This window comes from Zonotrichia albicollis, chromosome 5, assembly GCF_047830755.1.
Source record: "Zonotrichia albicollis isolate bZonAlb1 chromosome 5, bZonAlb1.hap1, whole genome shotgun sequence".
NCBI lineage: Eukaryota > Metazoa > Chordata > Aves > Passeriformes > Passerellidae > Zonotrichia > Zonotrichia albicollis.
In genome coordinates, this window is record NC_133823.1 from 13,507,910 (window position 1) to 13,529,590 (window position 21,681).

The following is a 21,681-nucleotide window of genomic DNA, read 5'->3' on the forward strand; positions in this document are numbered from 1 at the left end:
AGGAAATAATTTTGCCACTAATCCTAGAAAGTACAAACCTATCTTTTTAAAAAAGATTATGGCCTGTGCTATAATGACTTGTGTACAGATATTGCTGGACTTTATAGACCATTCTGACTCAATACAGCAGCATTGGTTTATGGAACCTAGAGAAAGTTATTAGGCAAAATATGTATATTGAATAATATTTTCAGAAACTACAGTAATTTTTCTGCTCTGTATTTCACCAGCAATGCTGATCAATTTGATGTGAAGTTTGTAAGTAAATTAACTCTATGCCTGGAAGGAATCTATCAAAAGGTGAAACTACTGTTTCAGGACATGAGTCTTGAAAAACACAGTTTTGTTTTTGTTGAAATGCAATGGACAGAAGTGTGAATTTAAGAAAAGAGGTCCTTCAAGAGTATTGATGGCTTACACGTATTTCTGTCTATTTTCTTCATCTCACACTGGGCATGTCCTTCACTTTCTGAGCACTGAGTCTCAGCTCAACTCCTTCTCAGCTGAAGGAGAATCTTTAATGATGTTGGTTATCTTCTGAAATTCAGCTGTCCTTCCTGAGCTCAAAAAGACCATTTATCTCCTGAATTCCACAATATGGCTTTGAAGCTCTGCCCAGCATTTTTTCAGCAGCTCAGCCGAAGTATAAGCTCATCAAATCTGTTGATGGCTGGAGAACTTCCTCTACAAACACATCTGCTGCTGCACCTGGCGCTGCTTGAAGATTTCAAGAGCTCTGATATGACTGATACCTAATAACTTCAGGGAGAAATTTCATACAGTCATAGACCTGTTTAGGTTGGAAAAGACCCATAGGATCATTAAGCCCAGCTGATAACCCAGCACTGACAAGGCACCACTAAAGTCTTCTGAAGGCTGCCTGGGCTGCAGCCATCCTGCACGGGTGGAGTTTGCAGTCCTGAGGAATATGAGTCAGGTGAAGAGTAAAGTCAGGACCCCGAATTTTTGGAAAGCAGATTTCCAGCTGTTTAAGGAGTCTGGAACAATAGGACCGTGTGGGAAGCTGCCCTCAGGGACAGGGAGCAGAACTGAGCTGGCACGTATTTAAGGACACTTCCACAGAGCACAGGAGCCAGCAATCCCCTTATCCTCCATCCCTACAACATGCATGGCAGGATTGCAGCTGTAGAATAAGGTAGAATAAGGCTGCATAAGCTTGTGCAGACACATACTAAGAGCAGCTGACATCACATCTCTCTACTCAATACATAATTGTTTCCCTGAACCTGTCCAAGTACAGGATTTAAAAGCACATTCATCCTTGTCTGCCCAAAATGCCTGCAGTGGCTAAAAAATGTGTAACTACACTTTCAAAGCTCACCAGAGGACTAAGGCACCTCCTTCACTCCTCCAGACCATCCATGCAGCAATGAGAAAAGGTTAACAGTCTCCCTCATGAAATCTTGAGGAGAACATGTGGAACAAGAGTCGGACTCAGGTACAGCCAGCTTATCCCATTGTTCCTGAGGCAACACAACACACCACGTCCTTGCTCAAGGCATAATTAGGCGCAAGCTTCATGCTGACTGCTTTTTGAAAGCAGAACTACTGCTGCCAACATTGAAATGAAGTTCTCATATGAAATTTAAAAAATTAAAAGAAAAAAAAGAAAAAGCTATAGCACACGAATTAAGTGCATCACATGCATACACCAAAAATGGTGGAGAAATAGTAAAATTTTGAGGATCGGTAAAGACCATGAGAATTTTGGACACAGCCAATCATTCTTCCCAACTGGAAGCTAAGAGAATAGAGGTGGGTTCTGTTCTCAGCTTCACCCCAGTGATTTCAGTGAATTCAGATGGATTACAGGAGTGGGACAAAGCAGCAGCCTAGCAAAGCACTCCACTCTGCACTTACTCAGACACATTTTCTGCTTTTCTGCTTCTGAATTTTGCTACTGAAATTTTTAAAGTTAGCTGAATGGACTATTTAATTGTGTAAACTGTAACAGCATCAAATGACCTGCATTCCTTAACCACTGGAAAATGGCAAATAGAAAATTTTGCAGTCAAATATATGACTGACAGTGCATTTCTCATGAATATTCAATCTTTCAGCTTCAAAACTGCTTTTCATGGTTATTTATGCATAAAAATTGACACAAATTAGTATTAAATACTCTTCAAAACACAGTGTGGATGTGGAATGAAACACTGCCTGTTAAGAAAAATTGCTGATAGCAGATTCTGGTACACTGCCAGGCTTAACCCATTTTATGTCAAAGAGGAAACTTTTTAAAGAAATGGATGTTTAATTACTCTTGCTCTGCACTTAAACACATCCTTAAGTATGCTGCCCTCGAGCTCTGAGGGCTTAGAGTCCCTGCTGATGGAATTATCCAGCTGCCCAACTCCATCACAGCTCATAAGAAATAATCTTTTTCCAGCAATGCTAAGCATTTTCTGTGCAGGTTTAAGGCAGAGGATGGCACGAGGTCAGAGATCTCAGCAGGCTGGGTTGGAGCTTGCAGCTTCCCAACTGGTTTCCAGCTGCACAGATGGGCAGGGGAGCCAGAAGTGCTGAACCCCTGCTCATGGCTGCTCAGCAGCAGGGAAGGGGTGTGGGGGATGGATTTGGAGACGGGGTGGCTTTGAGGAGGAGCCTGAAAGAAAGTGATGGCATCGTTCTCTGTCCATGGAATTGGCAGCCATGGAACAGCAGAAGAAAAGCAGAGAGGCACAAAAAACACTGAGCAAGTTTAGCAATGTATCATAAATAAAAATGAAGAATGTGAACTCAATTGCAGGCCAATCCCAAAGAAATCAGCAGCTGGTAATGACAATTTCTGTGGAGTTATTGCAATAATAGATGGCACACAATGCTTTAATTATAGAGGCTTTGTGCAAGTTCTTTTTAACAAGCATGCAGCTGTGTCAAAGAAACCATGATTTGAAGTGCTATTTAAGACATATTCAATTCTTTTTGGACTTATTTGGGAGTATCTTTAAATGCTAGCTTATAAAATGTAGGTCTGTGAACATAAAGCCAGTTATGATCACATCACTGAGGGATGCTTAAATGCTTGACTCCACATTGACAGGAAACAGAAGCACAGCAGATCTGGAGCCCAAACTGGTGCTAATGATTCCCATTAACACACAGAAGGGAAATGTTTACTTACACGTAGGTACAGGAGATGGGCTCCATATCATACAAAGACACAAGGAAAGTGCACTGCTCATTTCAGTATGGGCATGCTTACCCAGCATCTTGGACAAAACACAAGTTAGAATCTTACTAGGCATGGCTGTGAAAATATTAATGATATAATTACCTACATTCATTTCTTTAATGCTCTTCAGATGATACTTTTCCCACATTTTGATCAAAATATTGAACCCTTTAAAATGTAAATGAGGTCAGAAGTACTGAAATGAGCTGGTGTGTGCATATACACACACAAGTGTGCATGCACACCTACTCAAAGAAAATTACATAAAAATTAATAACGCCTGGAAACTCCTCTGTCATCTAAGTACAGAATTTAAAATAGAAGGAAAACTCATACACAGGCCATGTCCATTTTTCATATTCATGATCCTATGGACAGTAAAAGATTGGAGTTAGATCAAGCATGTACTGATCTCAGTTATTGTTATACACAAGGAAGTGTTCCACAATCTGATAAATACTAAAGTGCTTCAATAAAGCATGGAATAAAATAAGAAATATGGCTGCCTCAGCCCTGAGTGTAGAATGGTCTCTAAGGAAAACAAATATATTCTTAGTCTGCTTGTCCACTGATTTAGTGTGTTTATCTGTAAATCACTTCCTGTTGATGCCAAGAATATATTCTGCTTTCACATAATAGTTCCATGTTCTTAAATAAAAGATGGCAGACCCAAATCCATTACAACAGTTTCCCAGACTTCTGAGTCATTAAATTACTACCAAGTAACTGATGATTTTAGTCTTGGGAAGAAGCTGTGCCCAAACTGAAACCATTTCCTACTTTTCTACTTTAATACCACCTGAAGAGCAACCAAACAAAGCAATTAAGCAATTCTATGAGTCTGTAACAAATAAGCATTTATGTGATTTATGTCTGAGTATCACAGAGATGCAGAAATGCATGTGAAACACAGAACCTCTAACGTCACTCCTGGAGGTCTGCAGTGACTTGTGTCTCCCCTTCTACCACCTTTAAAAAACCCTCACTTGTGCAACTCACCCCTCCCAAACACACACCACTAAATTAATAAAGAGACATTCATGACTGGCTGCAGAAAATGATGCTGATGAGCTGTGTGGAATGCTGTTTTCCATCTCCTCATGCTGTACTTACTGTGGCTTTCACCTAAGGCCTTTGCTGAGAGGCAGTGATGGTTTGGTGACATTTAGGCTTGAGGGATTTTGCAGTGGGACTTAAGCCAGCTCTTTAGGTACAGAACAGAGGTGTGTCAGCACTAGTCTAGTGGGAAGGGGCTGGAAGGGAAGGGGTTGGAAGTACCTACGGGGGCCAGAGTGGCTGCTAGGAAGGATACGATCAGTGCCAGGAAACAACACAGCACCTTTAATCATTTCTCCCATGATGCACCCTACTGACCACATGTCAACTGAAAACAAAAATGAAATGAAGGTAAACAAGAAAACAGGAACAGAACAACAAACAAATGAGAAGACTTATCCAATCATGCTATAGCACAGAGCCTGCAGACACAGAGCTGCCTCTTGCTCTCAGCAGCTGCTTTTCTCTGCCTGAGCACACAAGTTTCATGACAACAGAGCAGGTCTGAGAAAAATCAACTCCAACAGTTTCCTTTACCCCAGTGAGGATGAAAGACAATGCCATTAAATACAGAAACCCAACTGAGACCCGCGGCTGGCTACTGTGTCATAATAAAACTTTGTAATTAAAATTTACCAATTAATTTCGTCTTTTTCAAGTTTTCATTTGTATTCATTACCTAGGTTTATGATGCTTTGTCTTGTAAATGAATGCTGGTCTCTGTATTCAATATGGATATGCAAATTGCTATTCCTTTATCATTCCAGCTACCAGAGATCCATGCATATTTTCACAAGCTGAACTGCCAGAAGCCACAAAAGGAACTTGGGTCCTTGTGAAGACATATCCGCTGCTGATTCAGGGTTATGAATAGAATTTTTGAGATCATTCAACTCCAACAATGCTTGCTTTAGGGCCTGTTGGCTCACTTCCAGCGAATCTCAGTCAAGCCAGCAGTCCATCAGAGGGATCTTGAGAATCGCATAAGATTTCTATTTGCCATGATAGGAAATGGTGATTTCTAAATAGGCCAGTTGAGACACAGAAGGGCTAAGCTGCACCTTCTGCAGTGAAATTCAGAGAAAATTGGTGGCCTATTTACCTCCTACAGGGAAGAGCAGTTCAGCTGGGTCAAACAAAGCTCACCACAATTTACACTGGACCACAAGATGAAACTCAGACTCCTTATATCCAGCACAGGATTAAGGTGGCATTTTCCCCCATACTGAGTCCATGTAACCACATTACCTCTGCTGTCCTTGCTCTATGATAAGTCATAGGGCATGAAAGCAAGCACAGGGACAGACTGGTGTCTCAGGGCCAGGAACTGGGGAAAAAATATGAAAGCATCATGCTGCTTGGTTAAATTAACTCATACAATTTCATATTCAGCAACAGTTTAAAGTGCATTTGACTTTGAAGGCAAATGCCCTATTTGTGGAAATCTTAACATGCCCGGGTCTAAGGTTCCCTTGTTGCTCTATTTAGCATATGAAAAGCTTCAACACTACACAATAAATAAATCAATAAACAAAAAAGAAAGAACTAAAGAAAAGGCTACTTGTTTGGAAGCAATAAGCAGACCTAGAGATGCAAATTATTGCTGCTTTCATCACACGCTAAATGGCATGCAAAATATCAGGAAAAGATAGAGCAAGCAGTTGTTTGTTCGTCTGTTATTAATTCCTTTTTCTTTTCAGAGGCTGCCTCCTGACATCACTGCTCTCTGCTATGCTCCAGAGGGCACACACGCAAGTTGAACTAGTGCCTTACTAAACTGCAAACCATGTAAAATCAGAGATGATTATTCCCCTCTGTGCCTGAGGTTTTGGGAAGGAAGCTCTTTGAAAATTTCCAAACCAGACGGAGCGATGATAAACACCTAAATATAACCAATGTCCTTCTTGACTGCTGTCTGTTTTTCACCTCCTGAGGCAATTAGAAATAAATCAAAGTGGAACCAGGATCTGGCTGCACGTGTAAAGTAGTTAGTTGGAGGTTGAGAATTTTAGCACATACAGCAGCAGCTGTCAGAAGACGCAGTCAGGGCACTGAGACTTGTGCAAAGCTCCAGAAAGGACTGCAGAAATGAGATCTATGCCCTGATCCTCTGCTTCATTTAGTCCAACATCAAACCAGATGTTGCAGTCCAAGTAATTTCACTTATACAAGCATCAGAAAAAAACCAGGCACACCACAATCTCTAAACACCTGCATTCAGCTCCAAAGCACTGAAGATCTACACCTCGTAAATTTTTTTTTTTCTCAAATGTGAGTAATCACAAATGCTGGCAATGCTGCATTAACACATGGAACATCCCTAAGCTTTAATCAAGGGCAGGTTAACTTCTAGTGACAGACCTCTTCATGATTCAAGGTAAAGCTTCAGTCTAGCAACTATTTGCCTTGATGTCTTTAAGATCATGTGAAACAGTGTTAAGGAATTTAACCTACAGCTGTTCAAGACTCTCTCAAGTAGAACTGTTGGGATTTGGGTAGCCCTTGATGGGAAGACAACTCACCACTGGAATGTCCAGTTCCTGGATTACCAGGAGTAGGGGATTTTTAATGTGTTTAGAAGCTCTACAAACCAGATTATTGCACACTCTGGAACACATTCTTAAATGTGTACACACTTCAGAATATGAGAAAACTTGCCAAGGACACCAAATGCCACCCTGGCACAGCCAGCTTGAACAAGTGCTCACCAGAAACCAAATGCACATGGCTTCCTGAACAAAGGAAAAAACATTTTAACCATTAAAAAACCAGAAAATCTTCTCTGGGCCACCTCCTACTTCTGATTCCCCACCAAACAGGCACTTCCAGACCCAAATGAGTGCTTGCTCATCCTTCTAGATGTCAGATTCCCTCCAGCAGAGATGCAGAAGGGTCAGGAATTGTAGCACTACCCAAAGATGCTTCTATATGGAGAGGACCCAAGTCAACCTTTCATAGAAACCTCGCTGATAAATCTACATTCTCCTCCTGCAAAGCTGCAGGTTCTCTGGGACTTCACAAAACAATGAGAGAGAGCCCATTGGGAGAATTTGTAACCACCCTTGCCCAAACTCCCACTGAGGTGGTTTTCAGTCTTGCACTCAGTAAGATCTGACTGTCATCCAACGAAAATTGTGACATTCAAAATGAAATTCATTAAATGCAAGCCACAGGACACTCCAGAGAGCAGAGATGCATGCACACCTGAATGAGCTTTGCTATCTTTTCCAGCCTCATGGGCTGGTTCACACTTTCTTCCCCGAGCACTGGTGAGAATACCAAACATTCACATTTGTAACAGCTCCCGTTTCAGTGATGCTGAAATCTCCCCTCTGACAGCTGAAAAGAGATGTTCACCTCCTCACAACTAACTGAAGAAGATAATGATAAACATATTAATGAAGCAAATAATGACACTTGATTTTACTTGTGCAACTGTAGGCCAAAATATTTAGCCCACAACACTGCTTGCCAATGGCTAAGGTACAAACTCCAGTAAAATGTCAAGGCAGCTGAGTATGCCTGTGATAACAGTAAGCTTCTCTCTCCAAATCCTCCTAAAATGGACAGACACATTTGCTGGGCAGGCCCTTTGTTTACCTCCATCTCTGCCTTGAGTACTCCTGCAGATCTATACTGATGTCTGCTCTGAAGAACCATTTCTAGGCCCTTACTTGAATTTTCAGCATGAAAAATAATAATAAGCCTGTATTGGATGCTGTACCTTTTTTAAAAAGTTTTTTCTGTTATTTCTATGCAATAAAAAAAGGGCATGATTAATAAAAATACAGGGTAGTTTTCAGTAATACTTGGGCAAAGATGCTTTTTTTTCACATGCTCCAGATACCACGGCTATAAAGACTCCAGACCTGCCAATGCCAAGGAAAGTCTGGGATGTGTGGCACTCCCAATGACCATTGTGGAGATGTCTCAAACTCTTGAAAAGGATTAAAACCCTCCCCAAACCACCAAACCCTTATCAATTCTGGCTAAGTCATGGCAAACTCCCAGTTTTCTGACATTCCAGTCTCCTTGGTGAGAACTTGCTGAGATACCAAAACCCTCCCCTTTGTGCTTGTATTTGTTATATGCTTGAATTCCAACATGTTTTAACAAGGGCTCGCTCAGCACAGTATCAGCTCATCCATTAGGATTTCCTGAGAAAGTTTTTCCTTTCTAATTTGAAACACCACTTTCCACATGATGTTATGAAAACCTTAATATTTCTCAATAACAGCAATAAGATTCCTAAGTGTTTTAATAATTGCCTTAGTGACTTCTAATTTTCTTCTTGACAAACACCATGGAATACAGGTGCTCTTCCGACAGATGCTATATGGAAGCAAAAGGGAATTGCCACCATTTTACAAGGGTGAGGCTTCAAACCAACCTATGAATTTCTGTCTTTTTTCAAACTTTCTGTGACCCAGTGGGAAGCCTGCACTGGAGAAGGTTCCTGCCTTTTAGGCTGCAGTGCCAAACAAGTGCTAAAAAATGCCTGTTAAAAAATGACTGAAAAAGCCATGGGAATCCTGAGCAGAAAGCTCAAGAATGAGTGGAGGCACAAGGGATGACTCACACCCTTCCCTTTCTCCCATTTTCTTTTGTATATATCGATATAAAAAAAGCCATCACAGTAAGAGACCTACAGACAATCTTGCCAAGGAATGTGAAACACACTGCCTTGTGTCTAACAGACCATAGCATTGAAAACATGTTTTGTAGATCCTGCATTTCCTAGCTTCTTTTAGGTTCTCTTTTAGCTTCTTTTACATTTTGATTTCGAAGTATCTCTTCTCAGGTCTCAAAGACTATACAAGTACTCTTGTGTTACTTCTTCCAGCAGGAAACCCACAGGTAGCCTCTCTTGCTACAATACAAACAGATTAGCAGATAATTTGTAAGTTTTTATATCTGGAACAGGAATCACAGAATATGCTGAGTTGGAAGGGACCCATCAGGCTCATCCAGTCCAACTCCTGGGCCTGCTCAGCCAACCCAGGAGTCACCCCCTGTGCCTGAGAGCTTTGTCCAAACACTCCTTCAGCTCTGTTGGGTTGCTGCTGTGACCACTGCCCTGTGTTAGTGCCCAGTCATCCTCTAGGTGAAAACCTTTTTCTGATAGCCAACCTAAACCTCCCCTAAATCAGCTTCCTGTGATTTTGAAGGTGTTCCAGTTTTTTATTTTCGTCCTGTCCAAATACCTGCATGCTCTTGACAAAAGGCACTTCAGTACTGTTTTGTCCACATGTTCTAAATTCTCTGCTCAGCTGTTCTAGTCTGTCTCAGCTCAATTTAGCACAGCTGCCATCAAGAAAAAAATGACTAATGCCACAGAAATAAAACCCCAAACACTTGAGACCATCCAATTTTCACAGGTGCCAGAAAACTCAATTAAAACTTGCCTTGGTTGAAATTCATTCAAGGCAGCAGTACATCCTGAAAACCTTTAAGGTGAGTGATGGGAAACAAGCAGTGGATCATCTTCACTGTGGCACCTGGGAACCAGTCCAAGAGCCACTCAAATGACAGACAGCATGGGGCTTTCATGCTAAGTGCAAATTACACTCTAATCTGTTGGAGAAGCATATCTGAAATTTAAAAAAATGAGAAAAATGGCAACAGCCAAATCATCCTCAAATCTACCCTGAGACCTCTTTGAAACAGGCTCCACCTCATATGAGCAAACTCTAAGACAAATCCTGAGTCCAAAACCAAATGCCCAGGGAAGAATAATCAAGGTCAACAAGATCCAAACTTAGCTATCAATGCCATTATAGCTAGCACACACTTAAGCAGCAGGCTAACATGAACTAGCTGATCCCACCTGGAAAGCCAGGCCAGTCACTCTTAACAGTATCTTTTAAATAATCCTGATGCTAGTTGCTGGCTTTGACTTTAAGACAAAACAAGCCTTAAGAAAATACCACCCAGAACAAGTAAAACAACAGACTGTGCTTAACAAAAATGCAGAACTTTTTATTGTACTGTAGTTTAAGAAGCACTCAATAATGCCCTCAAACCACTAAAATTACACCTATTAAACAATGTAGATCAAACACCAAGATAAATTCTGATTATGAGTGGTGGAAAGGCAGCACCTTTTCCTAAAATACTTTGTTGATGAAAGCTCTTTTTCTAAGGTAATAGAACACTTTCTGTCAGATGGGAGAGAGAGCATTTCTTAATCCCACCACTCTCAAAGAAAGCTGGTGGGCAAGGGAATTTTTGAAAATCTACAGAAACATTAGCTCTCTGTTAATGCTGACTTCTCTTCACAATTCCTCTTGGATGTTCATAATTCCATAGAAGAAAGTTGGAATTTTTCTCTCTTCCTACTTTAATGGTATTTTCTCTTTTGAGTAAGACTTTAAGCTACTTGAAGTAGGAATTCTCTTCTTCATATTTACAGTGGAAATGCAGGCCTAGCCAAATTCAGGACACTTGGCTATTATCACTATATATTGCTATGGCTAAATCACTGTGTTCCTTTGATCTGCTGAAGGACTCACAAGGGAAATTGCTATAGAACTATCCTCTAAATGCCTTCTTTTCAGTACTGAAAATAAATGCTCTGATCACTTTATTTTCCCCACTAAGTCATGTGTGCCTGTAGGGCATCACTGTGGACCTGGCAGCTCAGATCTTAATAAAACTGTCGCACCTGAAAGCATTCATTTTAAGTTTTCCCTTATCTTCAAATAAAAAACCAGAAATACATCTCCAATCTTTAAATTGAAATCTTATGAGATTTTGAAGATGTTATTACCTAGAGCTGAGCAGCTTTTGGGAAAGCCCTGGGTTTTTAAACATATTTCCAACAGCATCCAAGGATTCAGGCACTTTTTAGCTGCTCACATTCTTTCCAATTTAACAAGAATGGAATAAGCATCAAAGAAACACTGAACAAGAAACTCAGAAGTGGACTGCAAAAGCTTACTGGAACTTGCCAGGAATATTTTGGTCTGAAAATCCATCTGGAAATGGATTGAAAAGTGGATTTCTTCTTGAGAGGTTCTGATTTCTGACAAGGAAGTTTCCCTGACAGTATGTTGAAATGTCTGCCCTAGCTGAATAACAAGGAATGAGGGTACCTGCCAGGCAATTTCTACCCAATGCTCCCCAGGACACTGGAGGCTGTTCTTACTTGTCTGAAACCCAGCTGCAGTCTACCCAGATTCCAGAGCTTTCTCAAAGCAGCTTAAGAGAGTTTCTTGTTTATGTAGATGAGAGATTTGAAATTAATCCCCTCCATGTTTTAATGTCCACTAAGACTTTAAAAATGAAATTTCATTTCAAGTCAGCAGCACGTGAGTGCAGTGGTAACTCAGTAGGATGATTTAGGCGAGATTAAATTTTAAAATATTTTCTTTCCATGAAACATGGCAGCAGCTGTGATTTTTTTTCTTAGATGTATACTGTGCCATACACAAATGTTCCTACTCCAGACTAGAAATGAGTAAGCTCATATTGATAGCAAGTGCCCACAGGAGACTGTCTTCTGAATGATTAAAAAGAACTGGTATTTTTGATTTCTATACAGACTTGCCTCCTCCAGCTAGAGAACTCTCTGCTGGAAAGCCTCAGGTAGCCCAAGGGAAGTATGTAATGTACTTCTGTGGAGTTTACCTGCAGCTGCACAAACGCTTCTCCAGCTCTTCCTGCACCTGGGAGGGAGAGAAACTAGATCTGCTCATCAACAGCCATGGAGGGGGGGGAAATCATATGGATCCATACACAAACCAGTCCTTCCAACACTGACAACTCATCCATGGGATCAAACTGGTTAACAAATGAGTACTGACTTGGAAATGAATGTACAAATTCCTTTTCTTCTTCTTTAATTTTTTTTTTTTTTAACTTCCTGCTCACCTGAATAAACCCACCTTTAAAGCATGGTAGTAATTGGAACCTGGCCCAAATTCTATTTCAGGATACAGGATTACAGGATTTCCAATTATTTAAAAAGTAGGACTATCTCACAATTTACACAATGTTTGGTGCATTTTTTTCAAAAATTCAGTTGTTATTTTCAACTGATGCTGAAATGTTAAAAGAAATTTTAAGATTATTTTACTGTTATCCCTGAATACAACGCTGTCATAAGAGACTGTTTCCACAGCCAGACAGAAACAAAGCAATTCTCATGTTTGAATGATTTTTTAAAAGCTACATTGTTTGATTTATATAGCATTAACATTTCTTCTAGACAGGGGCAAAAGAACATATCTCATAATTTGTTGTTGAAAAAGGAGAGCAACCCATTAACCACGCTTCTATGCTTTTATCCTGAAATCATTCTTTGTATAAATTCCAGCTGCTTATCAGCTAACATCTCAGACTTCACTCAGAAAAGATTAAATGGAAATATCCTCAGTATTTACAGCTGAACCTCAAGTGTATTATAGATAGTTTGTTTTTTCTTCGATATTTGTTGGTTTTTTCTTTTGGGTTTTTTTTTTTGGTGGTTTTTTTTGGGGTTTTGTTTGTTTTTAAGAGGAGAAGAGTGCATTGTTTGGAGGTATGATGGTGTTTCTGAGGTGGTGTTACCACTGAAACACAGCATAACTATCACACTGAATTACAGATCTTGGGAATGCTGGGAGCTGCTCTGCACTTTGAGGTGACACCCAAAGGTGGGTGTGCAGCCTGCTCCTCACGCTGCAGGGACAGCACGCTGCAGGGACAGCTCAGCACCTTTAAGCATCTCAAAGCTACCTACTGATAAAGAAAATCACCATTTTAACCTCTCTGCCTTGCTTTGCATCCAGCAACTTTCCAGCCCCTCTTCCTCCAAGACTGGGAGCAGTGAAGTGCTGCTGTCACCCCCTGAGCAAGCAGGAGGTCCCTGCTGTCCCTCCATCTCCCTGCCAGTGAAGCAGAACTGCATCTTCACTGGGCCACCAAGCACAGCTCAGCTTTCAGAGGAAGCTGACAGAGCTGGGAAAACAGGACAGGCCGGACCCAGCTTTGACAAACATGACAGGAATTACTCAAAAGTCAGCAAAAAAATAATTGCTTCCATGGCTCCATGTCTGTGAAAGCTGGGTTTTCTTCACATCAACTGCCAGTGGCTGCTGATGCCAGGTTTTCATGGTGCCTTTCTGCCAACTAGCTGAAAATAAGATGCCTATTTGTTTCCAAAAGTGAAGAGATGTTATGTTGCCTCATTTTATTCTGATGGGCAAAACACACTTACTTACATTTCCAAGCCAGCACGGGCAGGTTTAGCCTGTGATAAACAGGAGGCAGAGTACACTCCTCCTCTTTTGTTTTCATTTTCTAATATTGCTTTCACCACCTTGGAAGGGGTAAAAATAATATCACCCAAGACAAGAAGAACGAGATAGGAGGAAAATAAAGTTTAGTTGACAACACAGACCTCATGCAAGTAAAGGGAAGTTCATTTTTAAATCAAGAGAATCTGATTTCAGGCCAATTTGGACACCACAGCAGAAAAACAGTTGCCTTAAACTGGGTGAGTCAAATTCTTCATTTTGTTTTAAAGAAAAATAAAAATGTTGTATTGACTCAACACTGAGCCCATACAGCATTGAGATGAATCCAAAACCATGATGCATTAGCAAGCAAAAAATTATGATGTCACCACAAATGTTATGAAGTCAATATTTCCAAAACATAAAAGCAGAAAAACAGATTTACAGGAATGAGATGGGCCAAATTAGGACATTTTCTTTTTTTCTTATTTTTCCTTTTAAGAATAGTAAATAAAGCTGTCCAATTTGCCATCATAATGCTTGTTTTCTGTATTGCTTATTGAAATGACATAAATAGTATATAAAATGGAATGATTACAGATTTTAGAGTAATTTAATTGACTGAAATAATTCTGTGCATCTGTTTTTCATTTTCAATTTTGTGCATACCAGTAGTGTGCTATTTTCATTTAGCCATACCTCTGAGATTCAACTTTCTGCTTCTATCTTTACAGTCCTGGTATAGTCATTTTATGGTAAGAGGGATGGGGTGAAGGAGAGGAACAAATAATAGGTGAAGCTGCAGCAAATGGCACAAGGATACAGTCCCTTCCTGGAAAGAGGATTTTGTGGCGAACCATTTCTCCCATAATGCATCCCACAGACCATATATCCACTAGAACAGCAGAGACAGGGAAGTGAAGAAGGAGGGAAAAAAAAGCAAAGTTAACTACAACATTTCACTCCTAAAGGAGGGGGAAAAGGTTGATCAGCACAGTACAGTTTGTTTTGTGGTTTTGTTGGGTTTCTTTTTCATGTCTCACCAAAAGCTAAAATAAGTAACTAAACAAATAAAAGCTGTGTCAGTCAGCTCAACAGCAGTTAGTAACAACAGTGGAAAAAGTTTAAAAACAACATTTTGGGTAAAGGCCTAGAGCTAGCAAGTAAAGATCAAGTAACAACTGCACAGACCCATGGCATTTATGAATGAATTTATGGCTAAAAACCACTCCTTATTTTTAGAAAAAAAGCAAAACCAGATAAGGACGATCTGAATAAATTCTACTTGCAGAGCTCCTAGGCTTTGTTCTTCAGCACTGAGTCTCTCTGCAGCAGCTGACAAGAGGTTCTAAATGGAACTGCTCACACAGGTAAAGGCCATGTAGAAAAATACCACCCTTAAAGGTTATTTAAAACTCCTCTTTCAGGATCTATACCTATATCCCATCAATAGGTGCCTATCACAGAGCATGACCTGGATGGACTCTGTTTTGTACTGTGTAGGCACTCAAAATAAATGCTATAACAAAAGATCCAAAGGACAAATATCAACAAGACTAAGAGCATTACCTATTCCTAATCCTGCCTTCAGCTTTTAGATTAAATATACAGTTACCTTATATGGTTGACTTGGATAGGGGTTTTTTGCCCTTTAAGTCCTTAAAGCAAAAGTGCTGGATAGATAGCGACACAGTATTCACAGAAAAAAAAATAAAATAAAACAAAACCTGTCTTCCATGTTAAAAGGTAAAAACTGCTTTGAAATGCTTTAAAAGACTATGCTGTTTCTGAGCCTGAAATCCTCATTTTCTGGTTATGTTTGACCTACAAAACCAATTTTCTCCTCTTTTTCTTGCCCTTTCTTAACCTTCAAAAGCAATCCAAAACAAACCAAAGAAACAAACAAACAACTCATTTCTTGGTGAAACAAAATAAAGGTGAAATGTTCCATTTGGGAAAAGGAGGGTACAGGTATCAGGGGCATGGGACAGCAGAAGCATGCCAGAGGCAGAGGCAGAGTTTTCTTCCTAGTGACAGTTTTGGGACCTTCCATAGAAGTGCAGCAAACTGGTGATAATTATGCATCTTTAGCCAACCAAGTGCAGAAAGAAAATGAAAGCAGTGAACAGTCCTTATACAGGCAGTGTACATAGTCAGAGGGGAAAAAAGTTGGGGAGCTTCAGTAATGTGGCAGCATAGGCCAGAGCAGGGGAGCAAAGATCATCCCTTTCTGTTGACTTCCTGGGGAGCTGGGTCAGAGCCCCCAAGCAGAGCGGCTCCTCTGACAGATGAGCTTCATTTTCAAATATTTTGTTTTCTTCCTCTCTTTATTTCGGCTTTGTCCAAGTAAGACAAGATCATTCATCTTAAGCCAAACTGATTGCCCAGGGAAGTCAAAGGAAGTCTCTGTGTTAACCTCAATGGGCGTTTGATCAGGACCCTTGGATGTGGCAAACATTAGAACTTTCCCAGCTGTGTCACAAAAGTGTGTCTAACTTTTTCTTGGTGCAGTTTTAATCATGTGAAAAGCAAATGCTCTCTCTGTCCTTTCATGGGCAATAACAGCAACAATAATCCTAATCATCTACTAAATGTCTGGAGGGGGAAAAGAACAACAAAAGAATTCATTTGACAACAGAAGATCTCTGGATATTGACTAAAGAACTATCTAAAGAGTGCTAGCTCAAATTTCTAATGGCACTTAGCAAAAATTTCAAACAAAATACTTTAAAGAATATAATTCCTTTACTTTCAGAAGTTATTCTCTAAGCTAAGCATCTTAATAATAATAATAATAATAATTTCTCTACTTTTTAGACTTTTGTATTAAAATTTATGCTTAAACTCATAAACATTACAAATAACCCATACAGGGACTTGCTAATTTTGGAAGAGGTTGTGTGATTATGTTTTCAGTTGTGCTGAAGTCATGGAATTGGCTCCCAAAATCAGTTTCACTGCCCTTTACAGGATGCTGTAAAGGATGCTGTTAGTAAAAGTTCTCCTGCAGGTTATCTAACCTCCTCAACATAAATTAAGTAGGGCACTTTTAATAAATTCCTGGTCTTGTCACATTTGCTGTATTTGCCATCAAAAAGTCTCCTCAAACAGACAAATTATACCTTTGACAGCAAAATCTGAGCCATAGCTATTCCCTCATTTCCTGCCTGGTCTACCTGGCACTCAGATGCAATTCTCAGTTTTGTTACAAAATAAGAACAACTTAAAAAGTTTTCCCTTCATCTTCTGCAAAATTTGAGTTTTTCCTTGTCCGCTTCTCTATAGCAAGCACTCCCACCTGCTTTTCACAATATTTCCAAGGACCAAGATCTCTCTCAGACTATTCAGAGGAATATCCTATTTACTTCTAGGGAGATTACATACAAATTATATGTTTTGTTTAATTTTTTTTTAGTTTCAGCTTTTTCCTCTTCTCTGCAATTCTACTTGTCATTTTTTTAAAAATGAACTCAAACTGCAAAATTTATACCTAGATCTTGACAAGATGAAACCTGTCAGCAAAACCTGGGACTTTGTTAAATTTATCATGAAGAAGGAATTATTTCCTGAAATTCAGATCGAGCTCTGGATTTAGAGAAATGCTGGAAGGGCTAGGATTTTCTATTTCAGCTTGTACTTCTTGTTCCTTCAAACAATTCAGAGATCCAGACTCAAATTTAGAAGACGTCACCCGTTTAGCAATTTCAGTGGTTCCCACATTATTTCACGGCCACAGAAGGCAAAAATGAAAGCTCTGGTCAAAATGAGTTGACTGTAGTTGTAACTTCAAACATAATTAAGAATAAGTTTCCTGTTACTCTGCCATCCCACACTGATAAATTCACCAGCAGTGCATCCCAAATGCATTCTGCAGCTGCAGTTCGCAGCAGTGAGGAACTGCTCTAACTCCAGGTGTCATTCCCCACCATTTCCCACTACATTTCCTGTCCCTCCTTTGGGTCTCCCTCAAAGTGGTGAAGCAGAGCTTGCCCCTGAGGGGCCCTGGAGCAGTGGCACTGCAGCCCTACCGTTCTCCTTGTAGCCCATTCCCAGGATGACCTCCGGTGCTCTGTAGTAACGTGTCACCACATAGGGGGTCATCATGAAGCTAGTGCCTGCAGTCCTGGCCAGTCCAAAATCCAGAATCTTCAACGTGCAGTCAGATTTTACTACAATGTTACTTGGTTTTAAATCCTGCAAAAGACAGTGAAAAAACACCGTGTGTTTGTCCTTTATAAAGCCAGGCACAGCTATGATACTGACAGATACTTTAGGTCACCCTTCAAATACTCTTTCCCTCTTCCGACCCAGTTGCTCTCAGAAATACTTGTAAATATACACCAAATCCTTGCAGTTGTTTCTGTAGCAAACTATTCTGGAAGTTGTTCTACCTCAGCATAGTGGGCTCTACCTGGATATCAGGAGCCCACTGGCATTAAATTAATTGCATTTACTAGGATTAGTATCCAAGTGCTGTTTTGATTAGATTATTTTCTCTTAACACTGTGAACCTGATAGAGACATTCCTGCTGCACCTGGAGAGATACCTTAATGCTTCATTTATAATAATTCAACTCATCCTTTGCTGGATGAGTATCTGGCAGCCAAATCTACAGCCCTCTGCTAAACACATGACATGTCAAGAAAGGAGAACTTTGTGGAAGAACTTCCACTTTGCAGTTCACTTTATCAGCCTTTCTTTTCTTTAGGGAAAATTTTTTTCTTTTTAATGTAGAAATCCCAAATTAGTGAAAGCCCTTTTCAATACAGAAGTTAAGTCAGGGTATTTTCAATCCATTGAGAATTCCCTCCTGCTCACAGTGACATGACCTGATCCCCCCTGCTCTTGACTATCACACGTGCACAGTCAGGTACCACATTCTTACCAGGCACAGCACTGATGTGTAAAATGTAAAATGAGAGGATGCATTTAATATAGACTCAGCAGTCTTTTCATCTGCTTCAGCACATGCAAATGATGACAAATGCCAATTCCATATGCCCTGACCTCTGACTGTGGCTTTTATGTCTTTTATTCATTGCACTGGGACACAGGCCTTTGATTCCCAATACACAAGAGAGCCAAATGGCATTTAAAGTCTTCATGATAATTTCATATGCTGCCTTAAGTTTTAAGCCAAAGGCTCCTTACCCTGTGGATAATCCCTGCAGAGTGAAGATGCTTGATTCCACAGAGCATTTGGTACAGAAGGTAAGACATTCGCTCATGGTCCAGCTCCATCTGAATGACCTGGCACAGGTTGGCATCCATTAATTCCATTACCAGGTAGCTGAATGGAAAGGCAAAACCACAGGGTTAGTTTTTTGTGTTGAAGGAAAATCACAGCATCATCTCAAATAAGAAACAATGCCTTTTCTTGCTTTAAAACTCACTTTATTTCTGATGACTGGGAATAACCCAGCTGGTGACTGGGCCCACTAACCACAGCGCCACGGTGGTGTTTATATCTCACTGCTGAGACACCACTCTTTCAGCATACCAGGAAAACTGGTGGCTTATTTGCCCTTTCTTGGTGCATTCCCCATGACAGAGACTGTACCCTACGTGGACAATCAGGCAGCATCACACAGAAAGGCACTGACCAAAAGACCCATAAGCACCAGATGTTGTAACTGCTCAGCCTTTGATCACAGCAAGGATGGCTACCACAGTACACATAGTAATCTGAGAGAAACAGAGGTGTCTGAGAGGGTAAAATATGCATCCCCATGCAGAATGCCTTCAAAAATCCTCCTCAGCTTGCATGACTTCACAAAATTCTCATTTACAAGTAATTGGTTACTCCTGGCATCAGACTATAGAATAGGAACATATTTCCATGCAATGTACACAGAATATGGGAAAGACAGGAAGATAAGAGGAGAGCAAGAATATAAAACAGAGAATACTTAAAATTTCATTCTCAGCAGGCTCATACTGGGCATAGAAGTGGTTATCCAGCAGGGCAAGGTTCCAACAGAGGTGTTGATTTTCTTCTACACCAACCCCAATTTCCCCAGGCAAATAACATTACGCAACAACAAATATAGAACTGGTGGTTTTCACCTTAAATTGTCAAAAGAGCTCCCAATATGGAAATTCAGAATATTTTTCTACCCACTAGACTCACACTATCTTTTTTAGAGGGGGTTGCAACCTTTGTATTTTGCTGAGGTAAAGGTACATCATAATGCCCCACACATCCCTAAAGCTTTAGTTTAATTACTGCCCCTGTTACTTACACATCCTGGAACTCCTCCAGAGATTTCTGTGGTGTGAAGACATTTAATAAACTTATAATCTGAAAAGCAAAGTAAGAAAAAAGAGTAAAAATAAATTATATACATAATCAGTTGAATGCGTTTTGAACTGTGTTAAAGAACGAACTGTTTTTTCACTGCTCTGTTTATATTAACACTTCTCACTTTATGGATCAGTAAAAAAATTAGCAGCATTCAAAATAAAACACCACAGATCTCTCAGATTTCTTTTAGGTGCACTTGAAATCCTCTGAAAGAAGGATAACCAGTGACAAAACAAAGTGCTAAGGGTGAGACACTCCTCTCAATTTTGAAGTTGCAGGTTCAAGGATCAACTTCAGTTCAATCTACCACAGCAGTCTTTGTGCTTTGTTCTTATTTATGAGGAAGGCTAATTTGAGGGCAGAAATAACCAAGGACCATCTTATCAAACAGTATTCCTTCCTTCTCTCTGACATGGCCTCAATTCCTTTGAGGGCACACACATGCACACACTGGCTGATACAAATTCCATCATGAGAGGTACAACTTTTCAGTAGAAGCACTTTGAGACAGAGACCCCCTGAGCAAAGACATTTTGCATACTTCAACTCCTTTTCTCCTTTCTCTTGCTTGGTTAGCATTTTTGTTTGGTTTATTTTAAACAGGATGGGCTGCTGAAAGACACTGGTAAGAAGGTGCGAAAAAGAAGAGAGGAAACAACACGACCCCACAGATCTGGATTTCCCCTGTTTTTCCTCTGTGCAGGTAACAGAGGTAGAGGACACCAGCACTGCTGCCATGCAGGCAACATCTGAATGTCTCCCTTCCCACCTCCATCATCATCTCTTTAGGTTTTCTAGCAGAAATTGTTCAACATTCTTTTCCTTTACATACTCTGACTGAATCTTACCTCTGCAAATGTACCTTTACAATCCTCTCCTTCCTTTGCACTTCTCTGTGCAGACAGATTAAGGCTCTGACCCAATCCAGGTGGTGCTGTTAGCAGCTGTCATGCACCATGTTTAAAATTATGTATTTAAAATTAATTACACTCCTGTTGCCCCTCTGCTGTTTCCAGACCATTAAAAAACTTCTGCTCATCCCTGCATTTTCAAATCCTCATGCATTGGGCTGGTTGAGAGTAGCTTCCATCAAGTCAACAGGGAAGAGACAGGAACAGTCCTGATCAACACAGTGGGAATGTAAGGATAAATCACTGTCCACAAGTGAGGCTGAGAGACTATAATGTTGAGTCCTGCAATTTGCCATTTTAGAGTCAGTTCTTCCTCTTTCCATGTGAACACATGATTGAGAACAAGTGTAAAATTTCCCTTTACATCACATTGTCTTAAGTTCATTTATGCTTTGCTTAAGGAGAAAGAGTCACTGCAAAATCTGAGGGACAAGTAAACACTGCAAACTGAAAAATTCTCTCCTAATGAAAAGGAAAGGGCACATAGATATGGCAGCAGGAAATCCAGGAGGTGGAGGAAGATGAAATCCCTGGGACATCCCTTTACAATGCAGTGTGGCAATCCTACAAATTTCACTACAAAAAAGCAAGTTGATACAGTGTCAGGCAGATAGTTCTAACAGATAATGGTTAAAATTAACATACGGACCTGGAGTAACACTCCTGGAATATTTTCATTCATTATGGATACTAAATGATATAGAATAGATGGTGCAAGTAGCAGCAAAGTCTAGAACAATCCCAGTTTGGCAGAGCCTTTAAATAAGCACATGGAATACCCTCAGTCTCTCCTGTGGGCATGTAGTACCAGACAGTGTGCAGCCCTTGAGCATAATTTACTTTAATTTCTTCCATTTAAAAAAGGAACCCAACAAAGGGAAGGGAACCCAAAAGACCCATAAGCACCAGATAATGTAACTGCTCAGCCTTTGATCACAGCAAGGATGGTTACCACAGTACACATAGTAATCTGAGAGAAACAGAGGTGTCTGAGA

At 40.3% G+C, this 21,681-nt stretch overlaps 1 protein-coding gene across 6 annotated transcripts in view; it reads right to left on the reverse strand.

The window, feature by feature from the left end:
• The window catches only part of MAPK10 (mitogen-activated protein kinase 10), a 145,705-nt gene that overhangs the window by 31,436 nt on the left and 92,588 nt on the right, over positions 1–21,681 (reverse strand). For all 6 annotated transcript variants that reach the window (XM_074540826.1, XM_005485328.4, XM_074540827.1 and 3 more), the window contains 4 exons: positions 19,714–19,772; positions 18,623–18,761; positions 17,499–17,664; positions 14,294–14,365 (listed from right to left, as the gene is read on the reverse strand). In XM_074540826.1, the coding sequence (XP_074396927.1) occupies positions 14,294–14,365; positions 17,499–17,664; positions 18,623–18,761; positions 19,714–19,772 (436 nt within the window). The remainder of the gene's footprint in view (positions 1–14,293; positions 14,366–17,498; positions 17,665–18,622; positions 18,762–19,713; positions 19,773–21,681) is intronic.